The 25,727-nt window shown below is 35.2% G+C and overlaps 2 protein-coding genes across 3 annotated transcripts in view; both read right to left on the bottom strand.

The window, feature by feature from the left end:
- tox3 (TOX high mobility group box family member 3) overlaps positions 1–25,727 on the bottom strand; it is a 263,708-nt gene that overhangs the window by 56,782 nt on the left and 181,199 nt on the right. Inside the window, exon 1 of one of the 2 annotated variants that reach the window (XM_087261546.1) lies at positions 19,157–19,906. The exons of the other annotated variant lie outside the window; for it this stretch is intronic. Coding sequence (XP_087117672.1) covers positions 19,157–19,282 — 126 coding nt within the window. The 5' untranslated portion in view covers positions 19,283–19,906. Of the gene's footprint in view, positions 1–19,156; positions 19,907–25,727 lie in introns of those variants that run through there. 2 annotated transcript variants of the gene reach the window in all.
- Positions 1–25,727, bottom strand: part of LOC147843130 (uncharacterized) — a 553,038-nt gene that overhangs the window by 373,695 nt on the left and 153,616 nt on the right. The gene's annotated exons all lie outside the window — the stretch shown is intronic.

The following is a 25,727-nucleotide window of genomic DNA, read 5'->3' as shown; positions in this document are numbered from 1 at the left end:
CCTGGTTTCCCCCACAGTCCAAAGACATGTAGTAAATTGGGTAAGCTAAATTGTCAGCAGTGTATGAGTGTGAATAATGAATGTTTCCCAGAGATGGGTTGCAGCTGGAAGGGCATCCGCTGCGTAAAACATATGCTGAATGAGTTGGCGGTTCATTCCGCTGTGGCAAACTCAGAATAATAAAGGTATTAAGCCGAAAAGAAAATGAATGAACTATTTAAATGTATATCACTGAGCTTTCTGTGAACAACCCAGATCATTGGCCCACAATGTACTTCTATGCTAGCCAGTTTCACTCCAATTAAAGATCTCCTATAATAACTCCAACTCAACAGAGTATAAATAAAGTGTTGCTACTTTAATTTTCCTAATAACATAATTAGCATATGGGGTATTGAAAAACTTTAACAATTTAAAGTGCATTCGCTATAAAGAACTGTCAAACAACTGATCTATATAATATGCTGGAGAATAAATATTTTCATACACTTTAAGGACGTGTGATATTTATAATCTACCATAATTTTGTTGTTTTAACAGTATGTGGGTTGACATTATTGTCATCAAGTAATGTTTCCAAAAGCAGTACAAAAGCATTGACTACATATAATTAAGCTTGGAATACAGTTTAAAGTTAGTAAAATATGCACTATAAAAAATGCAAGGTTCCACACAATTCCTTTGAAGTTGCACCAACACAAATTGATTAAGGTAACTTAATCTTTTTTTTACAAATTTAAGTGACTTGAACATAAAACAATTTAGCTGCTGCAAAACAAAATATTTTAACTGTGTTGGTTATTCTGCATGGAACAAAACTGCTGCAACTAAACAAAGTTAAGCCTACTGTGTGCTAGTTTAAAGTTCCAAGCTTGTACACCGAGGCTTAATATGCACACAGACTAGCTGAGGCTATTACCTAAAAGCCATTCACATGTTGCATCTTTTGCGTGCACAAGTTTGTTATTTCTTTTCTTGCACGCATACTGTATTAGGAATGCCATGCACGCAGTGCGCATGTGGCACGATGTGCTCACGCAATGAATGGCGCAAGCACACCAACTTTATAGACTTAAGCTTATAATACAGTTTGAAGTTAGTAAGGCATGCACTGTAAAAAAATGCAGGGTTCTACACAATTCCTTCATGCCGTCCCAACAAAAATGTAATCACTTATCCTATTAACTTAGTAGCTTTATCATTTTTAAAAATTTAAGTGGATTGAACATAAAACAATTAGGTCATCCTACAAAAACCCTATGAACAGTGTTTCTTGAACTCATTAAATTAGTAGTTTTTGAACAAGTAGCAAAAGCAATTTTGAGTACGTCTCATAAAGTTTATCAGAGCAACACCGCAGTGTTTTGTTCCTGAATGAATAGACACTACGTCAATGATTCAGTTATAAAGGTTGTTGCTTGATTTCTAAATGAATAAGCCATTTTGAACAAATAGTTTCAGTGAAGCATTTAATGAATCGCTCATTAAGACTGGCATTTACTGGCAGTTTTATCAACATATTTATTTTTCCAGAGAAAAAAAAAAATTCTAATCCTCGCTCATCATGTCAGAAATGTTTGGTAACCCCATCAAACTAAAACAATGCGTGGAAAAGTTTCCCCATCTCTCTTATCTAAAGCCATTGTCATAACTGGAATATCTTCTGGGTGATCAGCATTCCAGATTGCCACCCTTTGTTTTCTAACAATTAGAACTGAGAAGTGTTTTGGAACAGGATGAGAATCAGAGTTTTAGCTGGGCTCCCGACAAAAGGAGGAGGACATGCTAAACCCTCTCCACATAGTTGACTGGCATCGGCACAATGTGTTGTCAGATGTGCTGTGCCCTTAGCATGGGGCACATTCCTGTCTTGAAGAGGAGCCATCAGACCTTTGTTCAACACAATCTCAGGGGAAGATTTGGTGACAGTTTTCAGCAGCTCGGGATCAATGATTCCTTTCTGTTTCTTGGTCTCACCTTCCCTCTCTCTCTCTCTCAATCTAAATACACACACATATAGTGATACGGGATAACATTGCCTCGGGTTATTTTTACTCTATTTAATCAAACAAGTTCACAAACATCTTTCATTCAAGTTAGGAGCAAAAACAGACATTTACACCATCAGATAAATCAAAAATAGACATCCAGCACCCGGATGAGGCACACAGGTAATACTGGAGGAAATGAGATGAACAGCATTTACAGGAAGCAGCGTGTAGAAGATTAAAGACATGATTTATAGAGCGTGATCCGGCCTGGCTAATGGTGTGTGTCAGCTACAAATTTACATATTTGCCCAGGCACACAACATCATATCAGCCAGTTACTAAATCAATCATAGCCACTATTAAAGAGTCTGCTGATAGGGGTTAGTGGAAATGAGCTCTTGAGTCTCAGGCTTGATACTGGCATGGTTACCTTTCTTCCATCAATCACAGATGCATCTGAGATGGCCATTGGTCATGGTTAGCAACGGAGGACGCGAGAGAGTGAATTACATTGCCATTTACTCTGAATGATGAAATGTTGCATGCACACAATTTGATGTAGGTTATACAATTTGTCGATATGAGACTAATGTAGGGGAAAGCTATTTTTAAAAGCAATCGTTGCACTTCTATGTTGAGCGACTTCTTTAAAAATCAAGAGCTATTGAGCTACTTTTTAAGAAAAGTTATGTGTTATTTGTTTGCCATTAGGACTGCTTGAGTAATCAAAATTAAATTGAGAGTTTGACTGATCTCATGCACATGATGTTAGGGAAGCGTGGCTCCATGATCACTAATAAATCTCCTCTGAGCATTCCTCTAACATAAAAACTGCAAATACGCCAAAAAGAAGAGACACAAGTAATCAACTGGTTTTATCAATGAACTGTGGCAAATTAACACACAACTATGGAATCATATTAAGAAATGAAATATTTCAAACACTTGTCTAGAGTTTTGAAGTGAGTTAGGAGTAATAACAGATTAATAAATGTAGATTTTTTTTTACATGCTTTCAGATGTAGCAGCATTACAGAGCTGTAGTTCCAGATGAAGAGATGCAAACAGCTGTCAAATCCCAAAATTATTATATTTGATTTCAGGATTGCACAGATTAAACCCCCCATGATTATTCAGGCCAATAGCCAACCTGGTGTAAAGGGTGGGGTTTTTGTTCTCAAAAAATTTGATTTTTCTGTAATTATTTGCTTAATTTTCAATTTATTTATAAGATTTATATACTTAATTTAGGTGACATTTTAAGCACAGCTTTTTGGCTTAATAACTTTATCGGATGGTCATCATAACCACACTTATAGATGTACTTTTTGATGAGTGCCTGATGTGTGCTTGGTGTAGTAGAAATATTTCCTAAATGTTTAGAATAAAGAAATATGACAAATAAGTATTTTTAAAATACACATTTATTACACTGTAAATTCTAACATGTTCAGTTTACTTAAAAAAAGTTTGGAAACCGATTGCCTTATTTTTGCAATATAAACTTACAAGGAAATCTTAAGTTAAGTTTAATTATTGCCTTGAAGTAAGAAAACTAAAACTTATAAAGTAAACTAACTGTTAAAAATTAAGTAAGTTTAATAGAAAATTCTAGTTAACATACTTGTCATTATTTAGTAATCTTACTTAGGGTTTTATAGTAAGATTACTTTAATAACTCTATTTAACTAATACTGTTCTACCATGTTCAGTTAACATCTTGAATGCTAGTAGTCTCAACATTGTTTTAATCCACCATTTTAAGTAATGTCAACTAAAGAAACTACGTGCAATCGGTTTCCACATTTTCTTCAATTAAACTGAACATAAAATATGTAGTTCAACCTACAAGTAATGACATTATACAGGTCTTAAATGTAAACATTTTATTTGACAAAATTAGCAGAATTTCACAATACACTTGTGATATTTTAGTATCACAATACACTTGTACACAATACAGTTTTGTAAAAACCTGTTGTAAAGTGCTGTAATATACTGTAAACAGCAATACAGACAAAAAATATAATAAACATGTTCAACCCTAAAACACAAGTTTTCGAAAAGGTTTGAAAATCTATCAAAAAAACTTTAAATACTTGACACTTGGAAAAAAGATACTTGAATTAGTGTAATTAAACATGCCATTGCACCAGCACCTTAAACATGGCAGCATATAGACACTCACAGAGGAACAGATATTAAGCTTTAAAGCTAATTTGTTAGACTGTGTAGTTTAGATTTTCCTACAGAAAATATCACATTAGTGTGGTCAAAAGTATTGAGTTTGGTATCAATCAATACTGAAATATTAAAAATATCAATTTTCCACCAGCATTTGAGTGCTACTGAGCTCGTTCTTAAACACCATTGATTGGCCACTGTGTTCACATGCTCAACAGAAATGACTGTGATTGGCTGTGACTGTCATAGGTTGACCATTTTTCACTGAGTCCAAACAAAGTTACACAGACACTGAAGTGTTTCAAAGCCATGTCGATAGCTGATTTGTTTAGAAGCTAACATATAAGCTATCTGGTGATGAATCGACTGATCGACAGTGCTTTGAAGTTATCCAGTGTCTTTGTATCTTTGCACCTGGTGAACAGTGGTGAAGTGTGGTAAAAATAATGACCTTCAAAGCCAATCAGTCATATCTACTGAGCATGTGAACACAATGGCCAATCAGTTCTTGCAATGTTAGTGGGAAATGGATGGACTTTTTTTTTATTTATTTCAGTACCGATTGGTACCAAACTCAATACTTTTGACAACCCTATAAATCACAATACACTTTTTTGGTAAAAAAAAAAAAAAAAAAGTGTTTTAAACACCAAAATGCTGCAGTCCTAAATGTAACACTGCAAACAGCAACATGTTAAAAAGCAACACTTTGTAATTAAACATGCCATTATACCTGAACCTTTAAACATAAAGCACAGCAGTATATAGGCACTCGCCGAATAAAACACATTACGCTTCCCTCCCAGCAAAAGCAACACACGTTGAACAAATTCAAATGCATTGCTCAAAGTCTTTGGGTAGTCCGAATTCAGTGTGTAAATCAAAGCAAAAAAAGAGACATACTGCATGTGGCAAAGTCCATAACCACTTTTCCTTCCAGTATAAAGGCCCACATTGCATCCATAATGAGGTTCTTTAGACATCTTCACACACGACAGTCAGCAGGCCAACATCTTCTGCACTGAAGTCCGACTCTACAATTACATCCTATGAATAGAGAAAGAAAAATAAGTAAAGTTTGATATTCTAAATGGCACTAATAAAGCCTGTAGTGGCCAGGAGACCAAAAGCAGAGGTGAAAAAAATACAATTCCTTGTGCTTAATTTAGTAACACTTTAGTAGGAACCAATTACCCTATTAACTAGTTGCTTATTAGCATGACTATTTGTGTTTATAGTACATTTTACATTCAAATGCTTCTTATAAGAAGGCCTTGCTATGGTGCTCCTTCTTCAATGTAGACCAACACGATGGATTTGCCTGTACTGCTTCTACTAGGCTTGTCATGATAGTGGAATTTATTACCAATCCATAAAGTAATTTTAAAAACATCCATTTCCTGCTAACATTTGAGCATTTTTGAAGGTCATTTCTGTTAAGCATGTGAACAGAATGGCAAAACAGTGCTGTTTAAAAATGTGCTCAAAAGTGCTTAAAATGTTAGCAGGAAATTTGCTGCTTAAAATTGCAGCAGAGATTGGTACCAAATTCCAGTATCTTGAACATGATACTATTCTAAATGAACAATATTTTTTTTTAATTAAAGAAACACTGTAATGTACTAAAACAAACTGCAGTAAAAGTACTTTTAAAACATTTTCAAGAAATTAAATGCAAATGTGTGAGAGACCAATTGGTGCTACATAATCAATATAAATATTTTGTAGGGAAAACTTAATAAATTGGGAACCGATTCATGAATGCATTTGGTTTTGCTAGATTAAAGCAGTGAGTCAAGTTTGCATTATTTAGCACACTTTTTAAAAATGTATTAATAACTATTTTTTAATAAGAAAATTGATGTTTTAGTATGGCTTTTAGAACAAGGGTGCAGCCATCTACAATCCCACAGCAGGTGACTTCACAGGGTTGGTTATAATACGGAGCATCTTTGACTTTGTGGCTTTTAACACTATCTTTTTACATCTTAATCCAGCAGGTACTTTCAACTGAAATTATATTTCTCTCAACATATTACATAGGTATTACACTTATTAAGATTTTTTTTTCAAGCTAATCTTCCTCCTTTTCAAAACAAGTGTGTTTAAAAATTAAAGAAATGCATTCATTACTTCACTGGCCTATGAAGCTAACTGACCCTGTGATGGCACAAGCTGCTGTATTTGCAACATAGCAATGCTCTTGCTCCAAAGGCCATAATATAACATCTCTCTTACTTTCAAATACTTACATTAAATGCATTTGTTTTATTTTTATAAAATTGAAAATTTTTATTAATAAGTGAAGTAAACTGGAATGACTGCTTCATTTCCAGTCTAAGAAAGCAGAAACAATAATACTACTTACAAAACACATCCTGAAAATTTCTTTAGACTCATCCCTCTAAAGGACTGAAAGACCCCGGAGAACTGCTGCCAGATGACCTTGAAAAAGTAAAGACAGGTAGACATGCATTATAGCCCAATGAAAACATCAAATGCAATTTATTGCAATCAAATGCAAATTATGATTCAAAGATGATGTCACAAAAATACCTTTGAATTAACATGTTGAAAATTTCTTCTAGTTTTCTTCTGCAATTTTCTCCTGTTTTTTTTTTTTTTTTATTTCAATCAAACGAGCAGTGTGTGTCCAATGCAGCGTAGAACTTGGATCTCACATTTCTTCCTGATATTCGATTGAATTCTGCAAAGATCCAATCAAAACATTATTAGTCATTAATAACATTCAAAAACACAAATTCACAAAATCACACAAAGTTTTGAAAAGAAAACAAACCTTCTGCAGCACTTGCATCAGCTGGTGTTTCCTCTATGACTTCATTCTGGATGTTACTGTTGTGCACAAAAACGTAAAGTGTTATTGACATGGCTAAGCGAAATTCTAAAACAAAAAACAGAAATCAGAAACACATGCAATGATACAATGCAATGCCATTTAGCAACAGATGTTACACTTTAACATGACATAGTTAAATGTTCTTGAATAATAAAAGCTGCCAAATACTCCCGGCGCCTGTCATCAAAAGCATGAGCTATACTTGTCACCAAACAGTAATAAACACAACCCCCGATTAAATATAATCATGGCATTGTTGCTGGTGTGCCTTACTTTTATGCGCATTAAAAGTGGAATAAATATTTGTCTCAATTGATGTCTTTAAAAGGACACTGAACTTTCTGACTAGGGTTGCACGGTTTACCGGTACTATGGTAGTATCGTGATACTATGGCTCCAAGATACTGGCGGTGCCACTGTAGTTTGTAAACGGTAGTATTGTCATTAACAGTCTGCCTACAATACATAATGCTGCATGTGAAAAAGTCACTAAAATACTTACACGATTCAGCAACAATAGATCATTGTATTTTAATAGTCTATGGAGCCTTCTAAGATTGTAAAACTGTAGAATTTGCGCCTTTTATAGTAGCCTATTGCATATTTTGTGATGGTTCATTTTGAATCGGAATTGGTTTATTTCTGTTCCTGTCAATATGATATAATAGCTACAACAACCGTGACAATCTATTAAAAAGAATGACTCATAAAGTGAAATTTTGAATTACTTTGGATTCTTATCCGTTAATAATTGTGAAAAAAGTATGATAGATGAAAAACCCAAAATAGCAACAGGAAACAATTTTTGACCACTTCATATAGCCTAGGTTTGTTGGAAAAATGCTCTTTTCTTTATGTATCTTTATTTTAATGTTTTTTTTTTTTGCTGGAATGAATACATTTTAGGTGATGTGCAAATACTTTTTTCAACAATAAGGGAATTATTTAAATTCAAGTAGGCCTATAATAACATATACAATATATTATTTCTGACATTTTTCTTTATTTCATGGATTTAAGTTATGAATTACAGTATTGCAATACTACTTGGTATCACCATACTTCAGCTGGTATAGTATTGTAACATAAATTAATGGTATCACAACACAACAACCCTATTTCTAACTAGTCCTCAGATGATTATTCAAATGGACAAAATATTCGGACTATTCTTGATCATGCAGTTCTTTGCTGAGAATTTTGTTAAATGTACTTTTAATGCATTAAACGATTTAAAATTACCCTGACACTCAGTATGGAGACAAGGTAACGTTAATAGAACAATTCATGAATATGTTCTATGGCTTGTGCGGTATTGTTCAAAAAGTTTTCTTTGATGTGTAAGTGCAAAACTTACATTTCCACTGCATATCAGCTCACAAACTGGTAGTCTGAAATAAAAAATAAATAAAGGGTATAATGATATTACAAACCAAATATGCCACTCACAATACTCTAATCGTGTGCTACATTTTAAACAACCTTGTAATTGTTCAAATTTATTTGCCCTAAATTGTTAAAAATTAGTGAAACCTTCTTTAAAAATGCAAACTAACAGGTTTGGCAAAGCCTGTTTCTTTACAGAAAGTTTGCTTATAACAAAGGCTTGTTGATGCCTTTGTGTGATATTGAGCAAACAAAGGGATGTTTCTGTGCTTGGTTGTACGAGTTATACCACTTCATCATTAACGTTATCCATCACACATATTCAGTCGCATCTGGTCAGATTTATTTGTCATTACAGCAATACAAAACACTCTATAACGTAGCGGCAACACTGGAATAAACCTTCAAAACGGCATAAAGAAAAGACAAATAGCATATAAAACAAATAAATGAGTTAATTAAATATCTCTCGCATTTTCATAAGTTTAACTTTAAGTTTCATAAGGATTGTTAGCATAAGCACACTTTAGCATCATGTGTAAATATGTATCTGCCTCATACAGTGACACGAATCGTAATCGCATCGAAATCCTAAATTACCTACGACACTCACGGGTCCATTTTGAGCTGAAACTGCTTTATAATGTTCTAAAAGCCTCGGCGGGTTAAAACTGCTGCTGCCCCGGCGATCATGGAGAAAAAAACGACTGGTCTGGTCATGAGCCGCTCGCTGACGCCGGTGTTACACCGGACCGAATCACAGCTGATCTCCTCACCTGCTTCCTGCAGGTGATCTCATAAAAGTAAATCTTAAAAAAAAAACACGCATATTTTCGTCACAACAATCGCCACTAAAGTTCAGCGATAACTAACGTTACTGTCTTTGTAATGCGGATAAATAGGTTTCGTTTTCTTTTTCAAAAATGTAGACCTACAGCTATGTGTTAACTTTACATCTATTTGAACGGATCATTGCGCGCGCTCTTGCTCTCTCAGTGCATCATTTAAAATGGCGCGGCCCGCTCTTTTAGAGCATAACGCCCACTTTACAAATTACTACTAACTTTACAAATTATTAATAGTTATTAAAAAGGACTAAGCAGCTAAAAATAGCTTATCTAGTAAAGTAGACAGTATTGCAAATAACGTGCAGTGGTCAAAACGTTTAGTCACAACATCATGGGCTATTAATTAGTTCACAAAACAGCAAACAATTTCACAAAGTGCAGGAAATAAACAGATTACTGATACTATACAAATAAAATCAAAGTAGTAATTAAAACGAAAAGTTTACCTTGATTTTACAGCAGTACATCTTCTCAATATGAAATCCTGTCCTTCAATGGCGGTGCTGGGTGGCGGTTGGTTGTGACTCGGGATGGGGGATGGGAAATCACCACCCAGTACGCATGCGTAACAGCATGGCTTAGCTCTTATAAGCAATTTTACTCAAATTACATTAGTTATGGGAACTTTATACCTTACTATGTCAGCAACACTAATGCATTTCTAGTAAACTCAACAATTAGCTTAAAATTAAGTAAACACACTAGAATTTTGATAGTAAGGAATACTATTCGCATTTACAGTGTACATCATATATCATTAGAAAGGAAAAACATTTAAATAAAAAAACTGTAGTCTATTTTAATTCATTAGGCAAATAACAAATTGGCCAGCACATTCAATTTCTTCAGAAATTAGTCAGAAATTGGCCATTTGAATAATAAAACATTAAAACATAATAATAATAAGCTTCACAATTTTTCTAGCCTCTCTTGTAAAAAAGTACATTTGAAAAGTAATGGAGAACAACAATAGTCAAAATAGTATTCAAATTAATTTTAATATGGGCCGCTTTTGTTGCTTAACTTTTTTTTTTTTTTTTGGTTATATTCAAGTTACTAGTCAAATGTTTTCTTTATTTAAAAACAATACAGTAGCAAAATATGACTTCGCTTATGTCAGATGTTTTTTTGCACAGCTGGATGTTGGACTCTTGAAAAATAATTCTTTGTGTTGGCCAAAACTGATTAATTGAAGTCATACCAGGACTCCTCTTGGTCCTAAAGACTTTTGGATGGGTTATTTTTTACTATTTATGATGGTGTAGCAGTCAAAGTAGGACAAATAAGCTCATGAATGGGACAAATTCTGGACCTTCTTCAGTGAGGGGTGAGTGTTTCGAACCACCTGAACCCCCTTGGCTACAGGCCTGTTATTTGCATAGACTGTCAGTGAACCCTATTGCTCTGAAAGCTCATGCTGAAGATTTAAAACTGATTTCAGAGCCGGTTTTGTGCCTGAAATTTGCCTAAAAATCCCCTTCGATTAATTGTGCAGAATCTGTAATACTATAAAAAAGCTTCTATTTTTGACAAATGTATGGCCCTTTTACATCAAAAATGAAATATGAAATGAATAAACATCAGGCTGAAGGTAACACAAATATATATCAGCACAGTTAAGGTACAGCTCAAACAAAAATTCCGTCTGTGCTGCATTTCTGGACTGCATGAAGAGAAAGTTCAACACTATTTAGCAATGACTATTCCGAGTTTGCATTTCATCGTCTTTAATTATTTTAAGGAATACTGAATCTGTTATTGTGCAAGAGAGATAAGTAAACACATGTTCACATTTAAGCTACAACTATAGCAAGTATCAGGTTTCCGTATCGTACACAAAACATTCCCTCAACACAGAAGCCGGAGAGCTGTCAGTCAATTAATGGGACAACAAAGGGTTTTTTTATGTTAAAAGTAAATCAAATATTTTGAAGGAAATTTAAATTAATCATTTACTAGTTACTTGAAAAAAAGTATCCGATTATAGGTTACTTGTAATGCATTAACTCCAGCAGTGTATGTGACAAATACCAAATAAATACCAACTTCTCACATCGGATGCAGATTTACATTAAGACCAAGTTCACTTAAAGATATGAATAAATAAAAACAGAACAAGACAGAAAACAGAAGCACAGAGGAGCAGACTGCAAGAAAGAAAGAGGTCAGTACTTCTGCAAAAATAAAAAAATGAGGGGAACACAATGTGATGGGCGTCATTTTGTTGGGTGTCAGTACAAGATCTGAAAACTCAGTAGCAGATTACAAGTGCCCTGCCACAAACACCACAAGTCCAAATGACAACCTTCACATCTGTCTGCCATTTTAGGACAAAATACTGGTGAAATCATATCCTGATGAAAGCTTTCCACTTTCAATAAATACATCAGTTTTCCTGGCAGACCAATGAGAAACATTTCAGACACACTGCACACTTACATCTGCTCCTGCTCTCAAAATGCTATTTTGTTTGAATGGAGATGGCAAGAACTATAATATTTACAGTGTTTGCATACCAGCTAACAGTTACGATTTTCTATTTATTTCTAGTGAGTTGGAAATTAAAGAAGTAGTTTACCAAAATAAATCAATGTAAATACAAATTACAATTCTGATTTTTATTGAGCATCATGTTATTCCAAAACAATTAGATTTTTTTAATAAGAAAACACCCGATTCAAATGTTATCACTCGATTGAATAAGCGTTATCAGTGGTTGTCCTTTAATAGGTATGGGCAGGTACAAGGGGCCTTTTGCACGTAATAGTAGGCTCAGAAGGCTGTTATCATCCATCCACATGGTTAATCAGCTATACTTATAGAGAAGATTCCAAATCCAGATGTGTTTTACATTACTGTGGTTGGGTTTAGGGTCGGGGTAGGGGTAGACGTTAATAAAATAAAATTAATGCGAAATTAAATAAGTAATACAAATAATTCTCCTGCTTAATCAGCTATACTAATAGAGAAGACTCCACAGTCAGACCTGTTTTTACATTACTGTGACAGTTAGGTTTAGGGCTGGGGTAGGGATAGATGTTAATAAAATGCAATTAATGGAAAAATTAACAAATAATACAAATGATTCTCGTTAACTTCTGGGTTCTGCCAACAGCCATATGTGATCTATAGCTGATTATACTTGTGGATGGATGATAACATTCTTCTGCCCCTATTAGTAGGCACAGAAGACTCCTACTGGCCCATATCTATCAGTTGATAACCACTGATAACACCCATTTAATGGAGAGATAACATTTGAATCTGCTGTGAGAAAAAGGGTCTCATTCACAAATAATTTTGCGGATTATTTTTTTATGGACCATTTCAATGTGATGATTTCATTGGCCCATAACCATTTCCTCCTTATTATTAAACTATTTCATAACTGTAAAAAGAGGCAATTCAATCATAACTACATGTTAAAACAGCTATCATAACATTACTCATGAATATGTATGTGACTCTTTTTGGAATCTCAGAAACTATAGAAATTAAAAATGTAAAACAGGAAATACATTGGGACCATTTTTATTGTTTACATCCCTCAAAATGGTCAACAATTTCTTTAAAAATGTCTTCATCTTTCATCAATTGGACCTCCAGTTAAAGTTTTTTCCTCTCCCCAAATCTTCAATTTCTGACACTCAATCTGTCTCTGAAACAGCAATCCTCCTGAAGCCATTCAGAAAGAATCTGCCACAAGAGTTTCAATAAACACACATATCCACTTCCTCTACAAAGAGGGATTGCGTTACATCGATTAAAACTCATGAATCAGATCTATGCTGCTTCCTGTCCATGTGTGTAATGACACCTGCTGTGTCTATTCACTGCATCACTGTACACAGATCTAAACGTGTTGGGGAAGTAATTTAACCCTTGCTGTATGGATCAGCACTAGGGTTAAATTGAAAAGCAATATACCTGAGGGACGAGAGCCTATAAGCTGGCATTAACAAATGAACATGCGTTTCTATGTAGACAACACTGTCATTTGCTATCTCCAATTGCTGTCACCTCATTTCCTCTAGTCTTATCCTTTAGTACAAGATCGTCAACAAATACTCCAGAGTTCATGCAGTGTATTTGCTTCAGTGTATGAGCTCATACACACACTAAGTTCACATACACACTATTAAATACAGCAATAGCCTATCCTGGAAAATCAGATTAGTGCCAGCTTCTGGATATAGTTTATGTAAAAGTGATTGCCTTCACTCATATGGGAAAAGATCCGGTCTTTATTAGGAGTATTACTCAAAATGTAACATAAGATGAATAGCTTGGAATAGCAAATTACAGCAATATTTCACAGAGTATATATTTTCCCTTGGTTATAGTTTTAGTATATCCTTATAATAACAAACTCGGCCAATAATGCAAATATGGGTTCAACTAACACAGGCTCATTGGAAATTTATGCCTCAGCCTACACTTTTGTGAAACCACAATCATGTATTTCTTCAACATATGAGTGATCGCAGTTTCTCGGTAAAATTAACACTATGGGTCAACTTTTGTTCCATTTCACACTAATGATGGTTACAGTGATCTATTATCAGAGAATAAAGGATTTTTTTTAATGCAGTTATTTGCAAAACACCAACAAAATACAACAAAACTACTTTTTTTGTCTACGATTTGCAGTTAAATATAGGCTAATTTATACTTCTGTATTGAGTGAACATGGTACTGTAGGTCCTTCAGATAACCTTAAAGTACCCTGACATGCACCTCTCTAAAAATGTAACTACATGTTGCGGTGACAAAAAGCACAAGATCTGTGATTGGCCATCTTGGTAGTGGTAATGAGTGTGGGCGGGCCTGAGAGCTATAAGACAGGAGCAGGCACGGTGGCGCGAAGGTTTAACAAGTGTCAAGATCTGTTGAGGAGCTGCAAGTAGATATTTTATTTTTGTTTACTTTATGATTAAAGCTGTTGAACATTCGCCAGTTCCTGCCTTTTTCTTGCTTGAATGAGTGTGATTTTGAGCTACTTCTACAGTAGCGTTGCATGCATTTATGGATTAAGCTCAAAACACAGCAAAACAATATTTGGTACAGTGGAACATAGAAATCCCTCCACCTTGCATCCCATGAAGGCTGATTTATACTTTTGCGTCAAGCGTATGCAAATGCTCTGGCACAGACTTTGCATGATCACATAGCCCTCACGGTGCCCCTGATGAACATCTCACAAAAAATGAAACTACACGTCGCAACCACGCATATCGCAAGCTCTGTGATTGGTCGGCTTGGTAGCTGTGACGACTGTGGCTGGTGCTGAGAGCTACGACTCTGTTGGAGTAAGTGTTTACAAGTGTTGAGTCCTGTAAATGAGATCCAGATGAAAAATTTAGTTTTGTATTTACCTTAAAGTTGTTGCATGCCCACTGGTTCCCGCCTCTGAACGAGATAGTTTTAGCGTGGGTACATTAACACCCATGAAGAAACACAACACAGAGGAACATAAAACTGCTGCCAGCTAGCGTTTCGGAAGAGAACTATAAATGCATGCGCAAGGCAGGCGTCATAGGTCACAGCGGAACGCTTGACATAGAAGTATAAACCAGCATTTAGTGTTATTGCCAGGGCAGCACAAACAGATTGCAGAAGTATAAATGCTCTCAACGACAGCGTGTATAATGTACTACTTGACGCAGAAGCATGAGAATGTATCACTTGACGCAGAAGCATTTCTATATGGACAACTTTTGTGCTATGGTCAGCTTGCTCTGTAGCTCATTTTGTACATTGTTGTACTTGCGATGCAGAGCGCTCAAGTTCAAGTCCAGTGGAGCAGGTTCCACAATACAGATTAAAGCAATGTAAAAAAAAATCAAGATAAAACTATGTGGTTGCAGCAGTGCACCCTTCTCTTAAGTTTGCTTTTGAAAACATTATTGGCTGGGTTTAGAAAAGGGTTTAGGTTAGAGATTTACTAAATGATCTTTACAGCAAGCCCCACCTTCTCATAGACATGTACAAGAAAGTGTATCTGAAACGTTTAACAAAATGTACCCTAAGTAATTCATTTTAGTTCTGCAAACAGGGTTCATACATATTTTTACTACTAAAATTCCATGACTTTTCCATGATTTTTCCCAGACTTTCAAGTAAATTTTCATGACCTAATGCTTCATGCAATATCTACAAATGTGTGATAAAAGAAAAACAATGCATGTTCAAATTTATTACAGCATATCGTAAAACACTAAACAATCTATTTTGTTTCAATTTATATTTATATCTATGTAAAATTGATTGAGGGAATGCTTACAACGCAATAATAATGTGAGAGTATTTGATTGGCCAAGGACAGAAAAGTAAATAACCTATATTTAAGTATACAGATATCTGTTTTGCATGACTTTTCCAAATCTTTGTGGGTTTTTCTGTTTTTCCAAAACTTTTGCAGGCCTGGAAAATGCCATGTCAAAATTACATGACTTTTCCAGGTTTTCCATGACCGTATGCGCCATGTGTAAAAATGTAGACAGCACCCTCTAGTGGATTTGTCATCTGAAACATGCAACAAGATATATACACGGAGCAACGTACATTATGATTAGAAAAAATGTAGGCTGAGGCAGATATTATTCAACGAGCCTGGGTTGGATCTAACTAGACTTCTTCTTGTCTGTACATTACCTATGCTTTTCTGTTCAAAATGTGATATCTGAATGTTCATTTTTTCCTCACAAAAACAAATGTTCATGAAGTAATGTTAAACTGAAAACTGACTGTTATGACAGATTATTTAAAGTATTAAGTAAATGCTGATAGTTGACAATCAAAGGAAAGTAAATGTCATTGGAAATTGCAATAACTTAGAAAGTCAAAACAATCTCTGATTGGCTCTATAAACAGTCTGACTAAACCCACACAACTTGTCATTCCCTGCTGGGAGTTTGTATAATGAAAAACCTCAGTGTTGACTATTTGGACCTTTTATGGCTTTGTTTCGTTATGGTTGTATCATTAGCACAACATACATTAAGCCTTTTACATTTAAACAACAAGTGAATTATTGTGCAGAACTGCATTGGTTCTAAAGCAATTTGTTTATGTCGATGTCAAGTTGAGAATGCATACATGCACAAACATTTCCAGGACAACAGGACAAAGAGATTCATCCATCTCTTGCATAACTGAATGATGCTTTTCATGAGAGAGAGAGAGAGTGGGAATAGAGAAAAAATAAAGGGAGTGAATAGAGTTAGGAATGCTGACAACCACCAAACGAAAGACGGACATTCCCTGCCAAAATGTGCTGTCTCATTATCCGTGTAATCGTTATACCATCTCCCAACAGCCTAAATCTTTTCAGTCAAAATCATCAATCAAACATAGTTCCTTTGCATAATAACAAGGCCTTTTTTCTATTAGACTATTAGACATCTGTAACTAATCAGAGTAAATTCAACCATTCACCTAGAATGCAAATTACTTCTACCTGACATTATGTAAATAAGACCACAAGCGCACTAAATTATAAAGCCGGCAGGGTTCGGTCCCTTATGTCTTTGATATACAAGTACTGTTGATCAATACGAAGCACTAAACATAGAACAGAAACAGAAACGCCATTTAAAAATGTCACTCAGAATTCCACTAAACCAAAAATAAAAATCACATTGCATTCTGCAGATGTAGGCACTGGTTTATTTAAGCCATCAGGAACACTTTTCTAGTAAATTTCACTGACTGCTACCACATGTGTTCGCTTCATAAACCCAATGCTCCTGCACAAACCACACTCATTACCCAGAATCCACTGCATACAGTGTGGCTGCAGACACAAATCAAGACCCCCTAAAGCTGCCTCAAGGGTACAGCCTTTTAACAGGTTGCCCTAAAGTTCAGTTTAAGAACTTATGGCCTAAGACACGGATCTGTTCCTGTGCTAAAACGATTCATGTATTGGAACTGTCGATGGGACACACCTCCTGATTTCTGACTGTTTGCAAATTAGCTGCTATCATTGACCTTTACAAAGCCTGTGGTTTCAGTTTCAACATTTTAAAATTATTGCAGTTATCATTTATGTGGTGGTGGTGGTGATGGTGGAACATCTAAACTTGCACTACAAATAAAGATATATAGAGTACACAAATATTAATGCGTTTTAAATTAACATTGATAGTTAAAAGAAGTGAAAACATGAGTTTACCATTTGTTGATTTTGCTGAGACATATGAAACCACATAAATATGTCACTGTAATAAACAAATAAATAAACAAGCTATATTTATAAAGGATTACTTGCCCAGTGCGACAAACAATGTCTGTGCTGTCCACCTCCGACAGGCTCTAATATTAACCATAATGTAATACTTTTAAGAATAATGGCTAAATAGTTATAGCTCAAGTACTTAGAGGACAATATTCAGGGTCTTTGACGTTATTAATCTTAACTTCTAGAAGCCTATTAAAAAGGCATGAAGTTATGTAAAAACTTAACTTAGACGCTTTAGGTTAAGCATCATAAAATTGTGTTTGTTGAAGATACAAACTTGAAAGATCAAAGATCACATCTAAAAAAACCTTTTTTATACAAACTACAGTTTATTGTGACAGCATCTAAATTATTTTGATTTGAAGAAGATAACGTGGGGAAATGTGTTTTTACAACAAGACAGAAATGCAATATGTCTAGTTTGTTACCGTGTTACTTTACTGACAATTCTGACAGTATTTATAAGTAGGGTCAGGATAATGTAGTCTCTGATGACAGAGCTGTGTAAACAAAGTCATGCTCCTCTAACACACAGAACACCTGCCAGTCTTAAACACTTTGACATGATATTTTATAGTTCTCTGAATTAGCCCACTAAACAACAACGTTTGTTGGGAGAGCTAAAACTCTGGAATCACATAACTGTTCCCCCAGGAGCACATAAAAACATTCCTGTCATATCAAGCAGAGACTGTAAGAGAGCACAATTCATGCATTGTCCTGTAACACTGACAGCCTTTTGTCTGAAATTCTTCTTTAACTGCTGAAGGCATGTATCTCTGTTTTATTAGAGTCATTACTAAATTTACAGATATGGAGCTCTGGAAAAGACATACAAAAAGGATTGTTACACGGTTAGGATTGATTCTTAAGAAATCTCTTTAAAAGTGTCTAACAAATACTGACTGAATAAGCAGTGTTTAGGAAAAATAGCTTAGGACTAAGAAACTGAACAGAAAGAGTGAGGAATATGGCAAGCTGGTTATTCCTTAAAATTCAGCAATATTTTTTATTTGTTCCGACTTTTAAATTATTGGTAATCTAATAACAAGTGACTCTTAGTCAGTTCCATAATTGTAAACTGTAAATGCATTTCAGTTATTACTAGTAAGATTAGTATTATGAGAACAATAACAGTTTAATGTGTTTCATATGTAGTGGTAAAATAGGAATAGAAGGTAAAGAGCACATGGTCGACATAAATTAGTAATTACTAAATGAAAATCAACGATTGCTTCTATTATCAAGTAGCAAAGTAGTACAAGTATGTTGTGAAACAGTGGTTACTAGTGAGTTGCAATTGTATTTAAAAACTATTTAAAAATAATTACTAGTAACACAATATAATCTCATGTCGTAAATGTAACAACGGCTTGCCACAAGTGAGCGTGTTTTTGGCAGTAGCTCTTCCACCTGCTCCGAATGACGGACCTTTACGAAGTAAAATCACTGAAAACATCACGACCCTTTAATCAAACCTCTCCAAACTTATTGTATCTAACTTTAACTTGTTCAGGACAAGTGCGTAGGACCGAAAAAGACAGCATAGTTCGCCGCTTCAAATCTACTGAACCAAACAGAGAATCAACTTTGCGCTCTTAGTTTGGAAACAGCAGCTCAGGGGTTCAAACACCGTGTCTCTCACCTTGTTGTAGTTGTAGTATCCCAGACAGTGGGAAAAATCCAGGTTCTGTGGATCCCCAGGAATAGAATTCCCTCCGGCTGACGGATAAAATACATCCATGTTTCCTCTCGGCGAAGCGCTGCTCATATGAAAAGGGCGCAATTTTTCTCTTACTTGTCCTTCAACAATCCAGGCGCGGGGAATGAGAGGGACGCGGAGAACAACACGGGTTTTTTTGCAGCTCAAGTGAGGCAGCGAAAAGGTAAAGGGGGTGTTTTAAGGAGTTTTAGTAATCCTCTTCTATGAGCAGAGATCGCTGGCCATAGTTTTGGGATGTTAAAGAAAGGTTGGCGATGTTCAAACTGCTCCTGCGCTGTGAGATCCAAGCATGCTTGGAGAAGAGCAACACAAAGAAAAGCCGGCAAACAGCAACTCCGCTACAATGTTCTCCGTTCAGATACACGCTCGCAGACTCAGTTGCTAGATGGTTTAAACACAATGCTGTTCCCGCTCTCAGTGTTTCAAAGACGTCTCCATCAATCCACACTTTACGTTTCAAATTAAGCGCTGGCAGTCAGTTAGACACTTTAACCTTTCAAAGATTGGCTAATTAAATGAAATTAAACCCTCCAGACACGTGGATAATGCTGTCCGATGGCACCGTTAGTCCAAGAAACTTGGGAAGCGATGTTTACATATTCATTACAGCGCTCGAGGGACTCGGAGCAGCCAATGGTCTTGTGTTTACTTCAGCCAACATCAAGCTGTGATGGAGGAGTATGGGAGAGAGTGGGGCTCATTGCGACCACTCCCAGAGCACCCATCGCCACTCCCCTATCAGCCATAGAAAGAAACCCCCGCGTTCCTCCATGAAATGACAACATATAACTAGTTCCAATAATTAACTAATTACCACTAAGCTATTTTTTTTTTTGCATCAACTTTTTTTATTTTTCTCAGTTTCCCCCTCCTGGAAAATAAATAAATAAACCAAATCAAATTTAGGGCTCTTGTATTGTGAAATAAATAGAATTTTTATCCTGTGACATATTAGTAGTTGTTACACTACAATATAACCTTGTAAGTTTCAGAACTCAAAACTTCCCCCCAAAAATGTTTTTAATAAAATAAAATCATTGAAGGGAATGCTTGTTTCCATTTGCTTTTGGAGGAACACTTTTATCTGCAGTTAGGATTTTCTTGACATTGTTATTAAATGTTTTATCCATAATAGAAAGGCCCTTAATAGCAAGCTCTGGAAGAGAGCCAGATGCATGGTTATATATGTTTGTGGTTTTAATAAGGTAAGTAGATTTGGAGAGATACAATGAACAATTTGTCTGTATTCAAAGTAATTTTTACACCAAAAGTGTTAATAAATCCACTGTAATTATATAAATTCCCTACATTATTTAATAAGTCTGTAACAAAAAATTCTCATTTTATAACCTTTTACAAATCCCTTTTGAACATCATTCCAAAATATGGGTGCGGGGGGAAGTTATGCTTATAAATCAGTTTCCATGCGTTCAAGTCTTGTTTATGAAAATTGCTGTTCATGACATCTTAATAGGAATTTTAGAACACTTAAAATCATAAGTTAGTAAAAAGTGGAGGCCACCTCATTTTTCAAAGATAAAATTAGGGATAGAAAACTATAAGGAATTGAGACACCAACATGGTGCGGGTAAAGATTAACTTCATTACTCAGCCCTGGGAATAAGTAAGTAAGTGTAACAAAAGACAAGAACAAGATCATTGCCTACTTTTACACTGCTGCCTAGTGACACTATTTACCATCCCCACTGAGGTGTTACGCAAAGCAGAAATTGCATAAATGCTTACTAAACTGTATATGTGCCATGTAGTACGTCCTAATTCACAGTATACTAAACAACAACAACAGCAATTTCTCGGATGACCTACTGTACTACTTCTGATGAGATACTGCATCCAATGAGTAAATCATGCGACTAACGCAGGTCATGTGATAATTGCAATGGAAGAACACCATAGAATCTACTCTACTAATCATAATAAAAGTTCAAATTCAAATTCAGTGCGCTGATTCTAAGTCAAATTCTGCTGAACACAAAACAAGTGATTCTAAAGAATTTTGAAAACCTGCAGGAACAAATAGGAAAAATAACCAGGAAGTCAATAGCTGCTGCTTTTCTAGAATGTTTATATCCTCCTTTGTGTCCAACAGAAAAAAAGAAACTCAAATAGGTTTGAAAAATTTGGAGGACGAGTAAATGATAGGAGATTTTTTTTGGTGGTGATGTCCCCTTTACTCAACAAACCCCACATACCCCATGCAAGTTTGTACACCTACATAGTTTGCTGTTTTAATAGATGGGATTTGTGAATGGTAACAAAATGACTACCATTACCTAAAGATGACCTGTTTTTGTTTTGTTCTAATATAAATGACACACCAGTCATCCCTCAAATGGCAGTTCTAAAGCAATATGTTTTCTCAAAAATGTATGGTTTAATTATTAAAAAATGAGGACTATACCACAAACTAGTTTACTTCATAAATCTAACAATCATTGTAATCATTAACCTGGATAGCATTTTTCAGTTTTAATAACCACAAAACTATTAAAATTCATGATTTACATAAAACCAGAACAAAATATATAAGCCTCTTGACCTTATTTTACTCATAACAGAAAACCACTACTCTAAAAACCCATATGAGATTCCCAAGGGAACTTATGGTGAATTAGCCTTCTGAGCTGGCCTATAAATTGACGTCACGACTGCACAGCTTTATTGGTATTCATTTTTTTTCTATTTGTTTAAAGTAGTTTTTATGACGGTCTTCATTTCCATTAGCTCATCTTCATTCTTAGCGCAGCCTCCAAAACTCAACATCTCAGAATGTCTTGTAAATCCCAGCATAACAGGACATTAAACACTAACAAGTCTCCTCCTCTTCTCATCTTGCTCAAAAACACATTAAATATACATGCTGGGAACCCGAAATCCTCTGCCCAGTTTCGAGCTCAACCAGAAACATGAAATCGCACTTTGATTCTAAAGCAAGTAGTTTAAATAACCCAAAATGTATTATGAACAAGAACATCAACACTAGGACAACGCTAGATTTTTAAAATAAACACAATTCTGTTGTATTAACAAAAATACAAAAAAAAAAATGAATTATGAAATAAAAACAAAGCATAAATGAGCAAAAGTAAAGATACCAATTTTTCCCAGTTAAATTCAGCAGAATTCAAAAGGGGCAGAGAGAACTGAATTTCCTGGCCACAATATTTGCATCTGAATAGGCAGCTTTCTTTTCAGCTCTTCTCGTGATCTTTTTATGGGTAAGCAATGCTTTAAGAAAAAAGTAATTAGTAGTGTCACTCCTGCCAATTTCAAGGCAAATGAGGAGCAACTGGAAATACAGAGAAAGTCACACAAATTTGCACATGTAAAAGTTTCCAGTTTTGTTCAAGCAACTGACAAGCATTTTCAATTATGACCAGCAGGGGCTACAGAACACAAACACACCAAAGGCATTTTAAAATGAATTTTTCAGTTAGAACAGTAATTTGAAAAGGAAGTGGGATATATTAACAGTACACATGTAAATGCAGATGTTCCTGTAGCCAAATCAGAGGGTGGTGGGGGGCTGGGTTTCAGAGGTCCAGAATCTGTCCCATACATGCTTGTTTGTCCTATTTCGACTGCTATGCCACAATAAATTGTGAAAATAATCCATCAAAAAGACTTTAAGACCAGGCGGAATCCTGTTGGCTGAGAATTTATGACCGAATTTAGCACTGACTGCATTTTTAATCATGACCACCAGGGTCTACATATATGTAAACAATATATATAAACACACCAAAAGCGTTTAATTATTATATTTTTAGCTAGAACAGTAATTTGAAGATGAATTGGCATATAGTAACACTGTAAACACACGTTCCTGTAGCCAAATCGAACATGTTTTAATAAAGCAACTGATTTGCATTTCCAATTATGACCACCAGGGTCTACAGACTTCAAAAGCATTTTTAAATTATTTTTTTCAGTCGGAACAGTGATCTGAAGACTTGTTTAACCTCATCTTTCTCATGTCATTACATTTGCAGTGTGGAAGCATCTACAGAGGGTTTTAATTCAATGACAAAACATTTCTTGATGGTTGGGAAAAAAATTCATTTGTCCTTTTTTGACTGCTATGCCATAATAAATTGTGAAAATAACCCATCAAAAAAGGCTTTAAGACCATGCGGAATCCTGTTGGCTCTCGGCACAGAATTTGGGACACCGAATTTAGCACATGACTTTCCGTTCTGAAGTCACGTCATGCCAAATTTGGCATCTCAAATTCTGACAAAGAAAAGTTGAATGTTCTGAGCAGTTTGCAGTTTGCCTAATAAATGACAAAATTCTACAGTTTTTCTTTAAAACTTGAACAGATTCCTTTATATATGTTTTCTAATGACTTATGATGTAATAAATTGGCATTTTAAAAACACAGATTGTTGTCATATTCCTTTATTCTAAATCTTTAGGAAATGGTTTTGGTACATTAAAAAGTCTGGTTATGACGACCCCCCAACAAGCTAATCCAGCAAAATATAGTGCTTAAAATGTCGCTATGCATTATTGCATTAAATGCATTATTTTAGCCTCATAATGAAATAAAAAATGAATGGAACATCTGCAAAAAGATCCACTTTTTGAGAAAAAAAAGAACCACCCCTTTCACCAGGCTGGCTAAAGCCCTGTGTTTTGTTTAACTGACTAGCATTTTCAATTATGACCATCTGGGTTTACATATACTGTATATAAACATAATATAAACACACCAAAGGCATTTGATTATAATTTTTTTGTTAGAACAGTAATTCATGTTGTGACATATATTAACAGTACACATGTAAATACACATGATCCTGTTGGCAAATCAAACTTGTTTTGATAAAGCAAATGATTGACAGAGTGTCACGGTGGCGCAATGGGTCGCACAATTGCCTCACAGCAAGATCATTGCTGGTTCGAGGCCTGGCTGGGTTAGATGGCATTTCTCTATGGAGTTTGTATGTTCTTCCTGTGTTGGCGTGGATTTTCTCCAGGTGCTCCAGTTTCCCCCACAGTCCAAAGACATGCGGTATAGGTGAATTGAAAAAGCTACATTTTGCCATAGTGTGCATGCAAGAGTGTATGGGTGTTTCCCAGTGTTGGATTGCGGCTGGAAGGGCATCTGCTGCGTAAAACATATGCTGGATAAGTTGGCGGTTCATTCCACTGTGGTGACCCCAGATTAATAAAGAGATTAAGCCAACAAAATGAATGAATGAATGAATGAATAGGCTGAAAAAAATGAATGAATGAATAAGCTGAAAAAATGAATGAATGAATGAATAGGCTGAAAAATGAATTAATGAAAGAGTGAATGAATTAATAAATAAGCTGAAAAATGAATGAATGAATGAATAAGCTGAAAAAGGAATTAATGAAAGAATGAATGAATTAATGAATAAGCTGAAAAATGAATGAATGAATGAATGAATGAATAAATGAATGAATGAATTAATAAGCTCAAAAAATGAATGAATGAATGAATAAGCTGAAAAAATTAATGAATGAAATAATTTGCATTTCCTATTATGACCACCTGGGCTACAGACTACAAAAGCATTTTTAGATTATTTTTTTTTTAGTCAGAACAGTGATCTGAACACTTGTTTAACTTCATTTCTCATGTCATTAGTCTTTCAGTGTAAAATTTAGTGTAAAATTAAAGCATCTACAAATGGTTTTAGGTCAATGACAGAAAACATTTCTTGATGGTTACAAATAATTCTAAGGTTTTGTGAATGCAACCAATTTATAATAGAGAATTTTGTCATGTGTTTGCTGTCAAAACAAAAATCCCTTTGTTATCTATTTATTGCATTTTTCAGGCAGCCGAGAAGTCCCTTGTTTCCTTGAAAACGCCATGCATGTATAGTGCATTTTGGTCTGGGATGAGTTCTGTAATCCCATGGGCCTGAATCAGAGAGCTATAGATGAAAGTAACTTCACCAGAAAAACAGAGGCTCAGCTGGAAGGTAAGTGGCAATCATGATTGCATTTGCATTCGCAGTGTTTCCTTTGAAAATGTTCACTCCCGTTCAATGCATAATCCTATATTACACAACAACAGCAGCCAAATATTTAATTAAGATGCGTTTTCATTTTAAAAAAATGATCTACAAGGCTTCCACAAAAGGAAATGCATGCACTATATGGGCATTATATGCATAACATTCCTTCTTTCTCCCCCTCAGACAGACACTCATACAATAAACATGCACGAACAGACAGACAAACACACAGGCGCGCATGTTATCTACACACATACATAGAAACGATCAGATAAGGAGGGTGTTCCACATTCCACGTTGCTGTTATTACGTTTGATACGTGGGGTGATGAATACGCCCGATCTGATGTGCGAAGAAGCATCTTTGATTCTCTGTTATTATTTATTTGTGTGCGTAATGCTGTTTGCCCATGTGGCAGGAGGGAAACTGAATTAATTTCCTCTCTGTGGGTTTGGTGTCAGCGTCTGAGCACAGAT

The sequence above is a fragment of the Danio rerio genome, chromosome 7 (assembly GCF_052040795.2).
Source record: "Danio rerio strain M-AB ecotype USA chromosome 7, GRCz13ab, whole genome shotgun sequence".
In the NCBI taxonomy this organism is placed as follows: Eukaryota; Metazoa; Chordata; class Actinopteri; order Cypriniformes; family Danionidae; genus Danio; species Danio rerio.
This window is presented reverse-complemented; position numbering and strand designations above follow the sequence as displayed.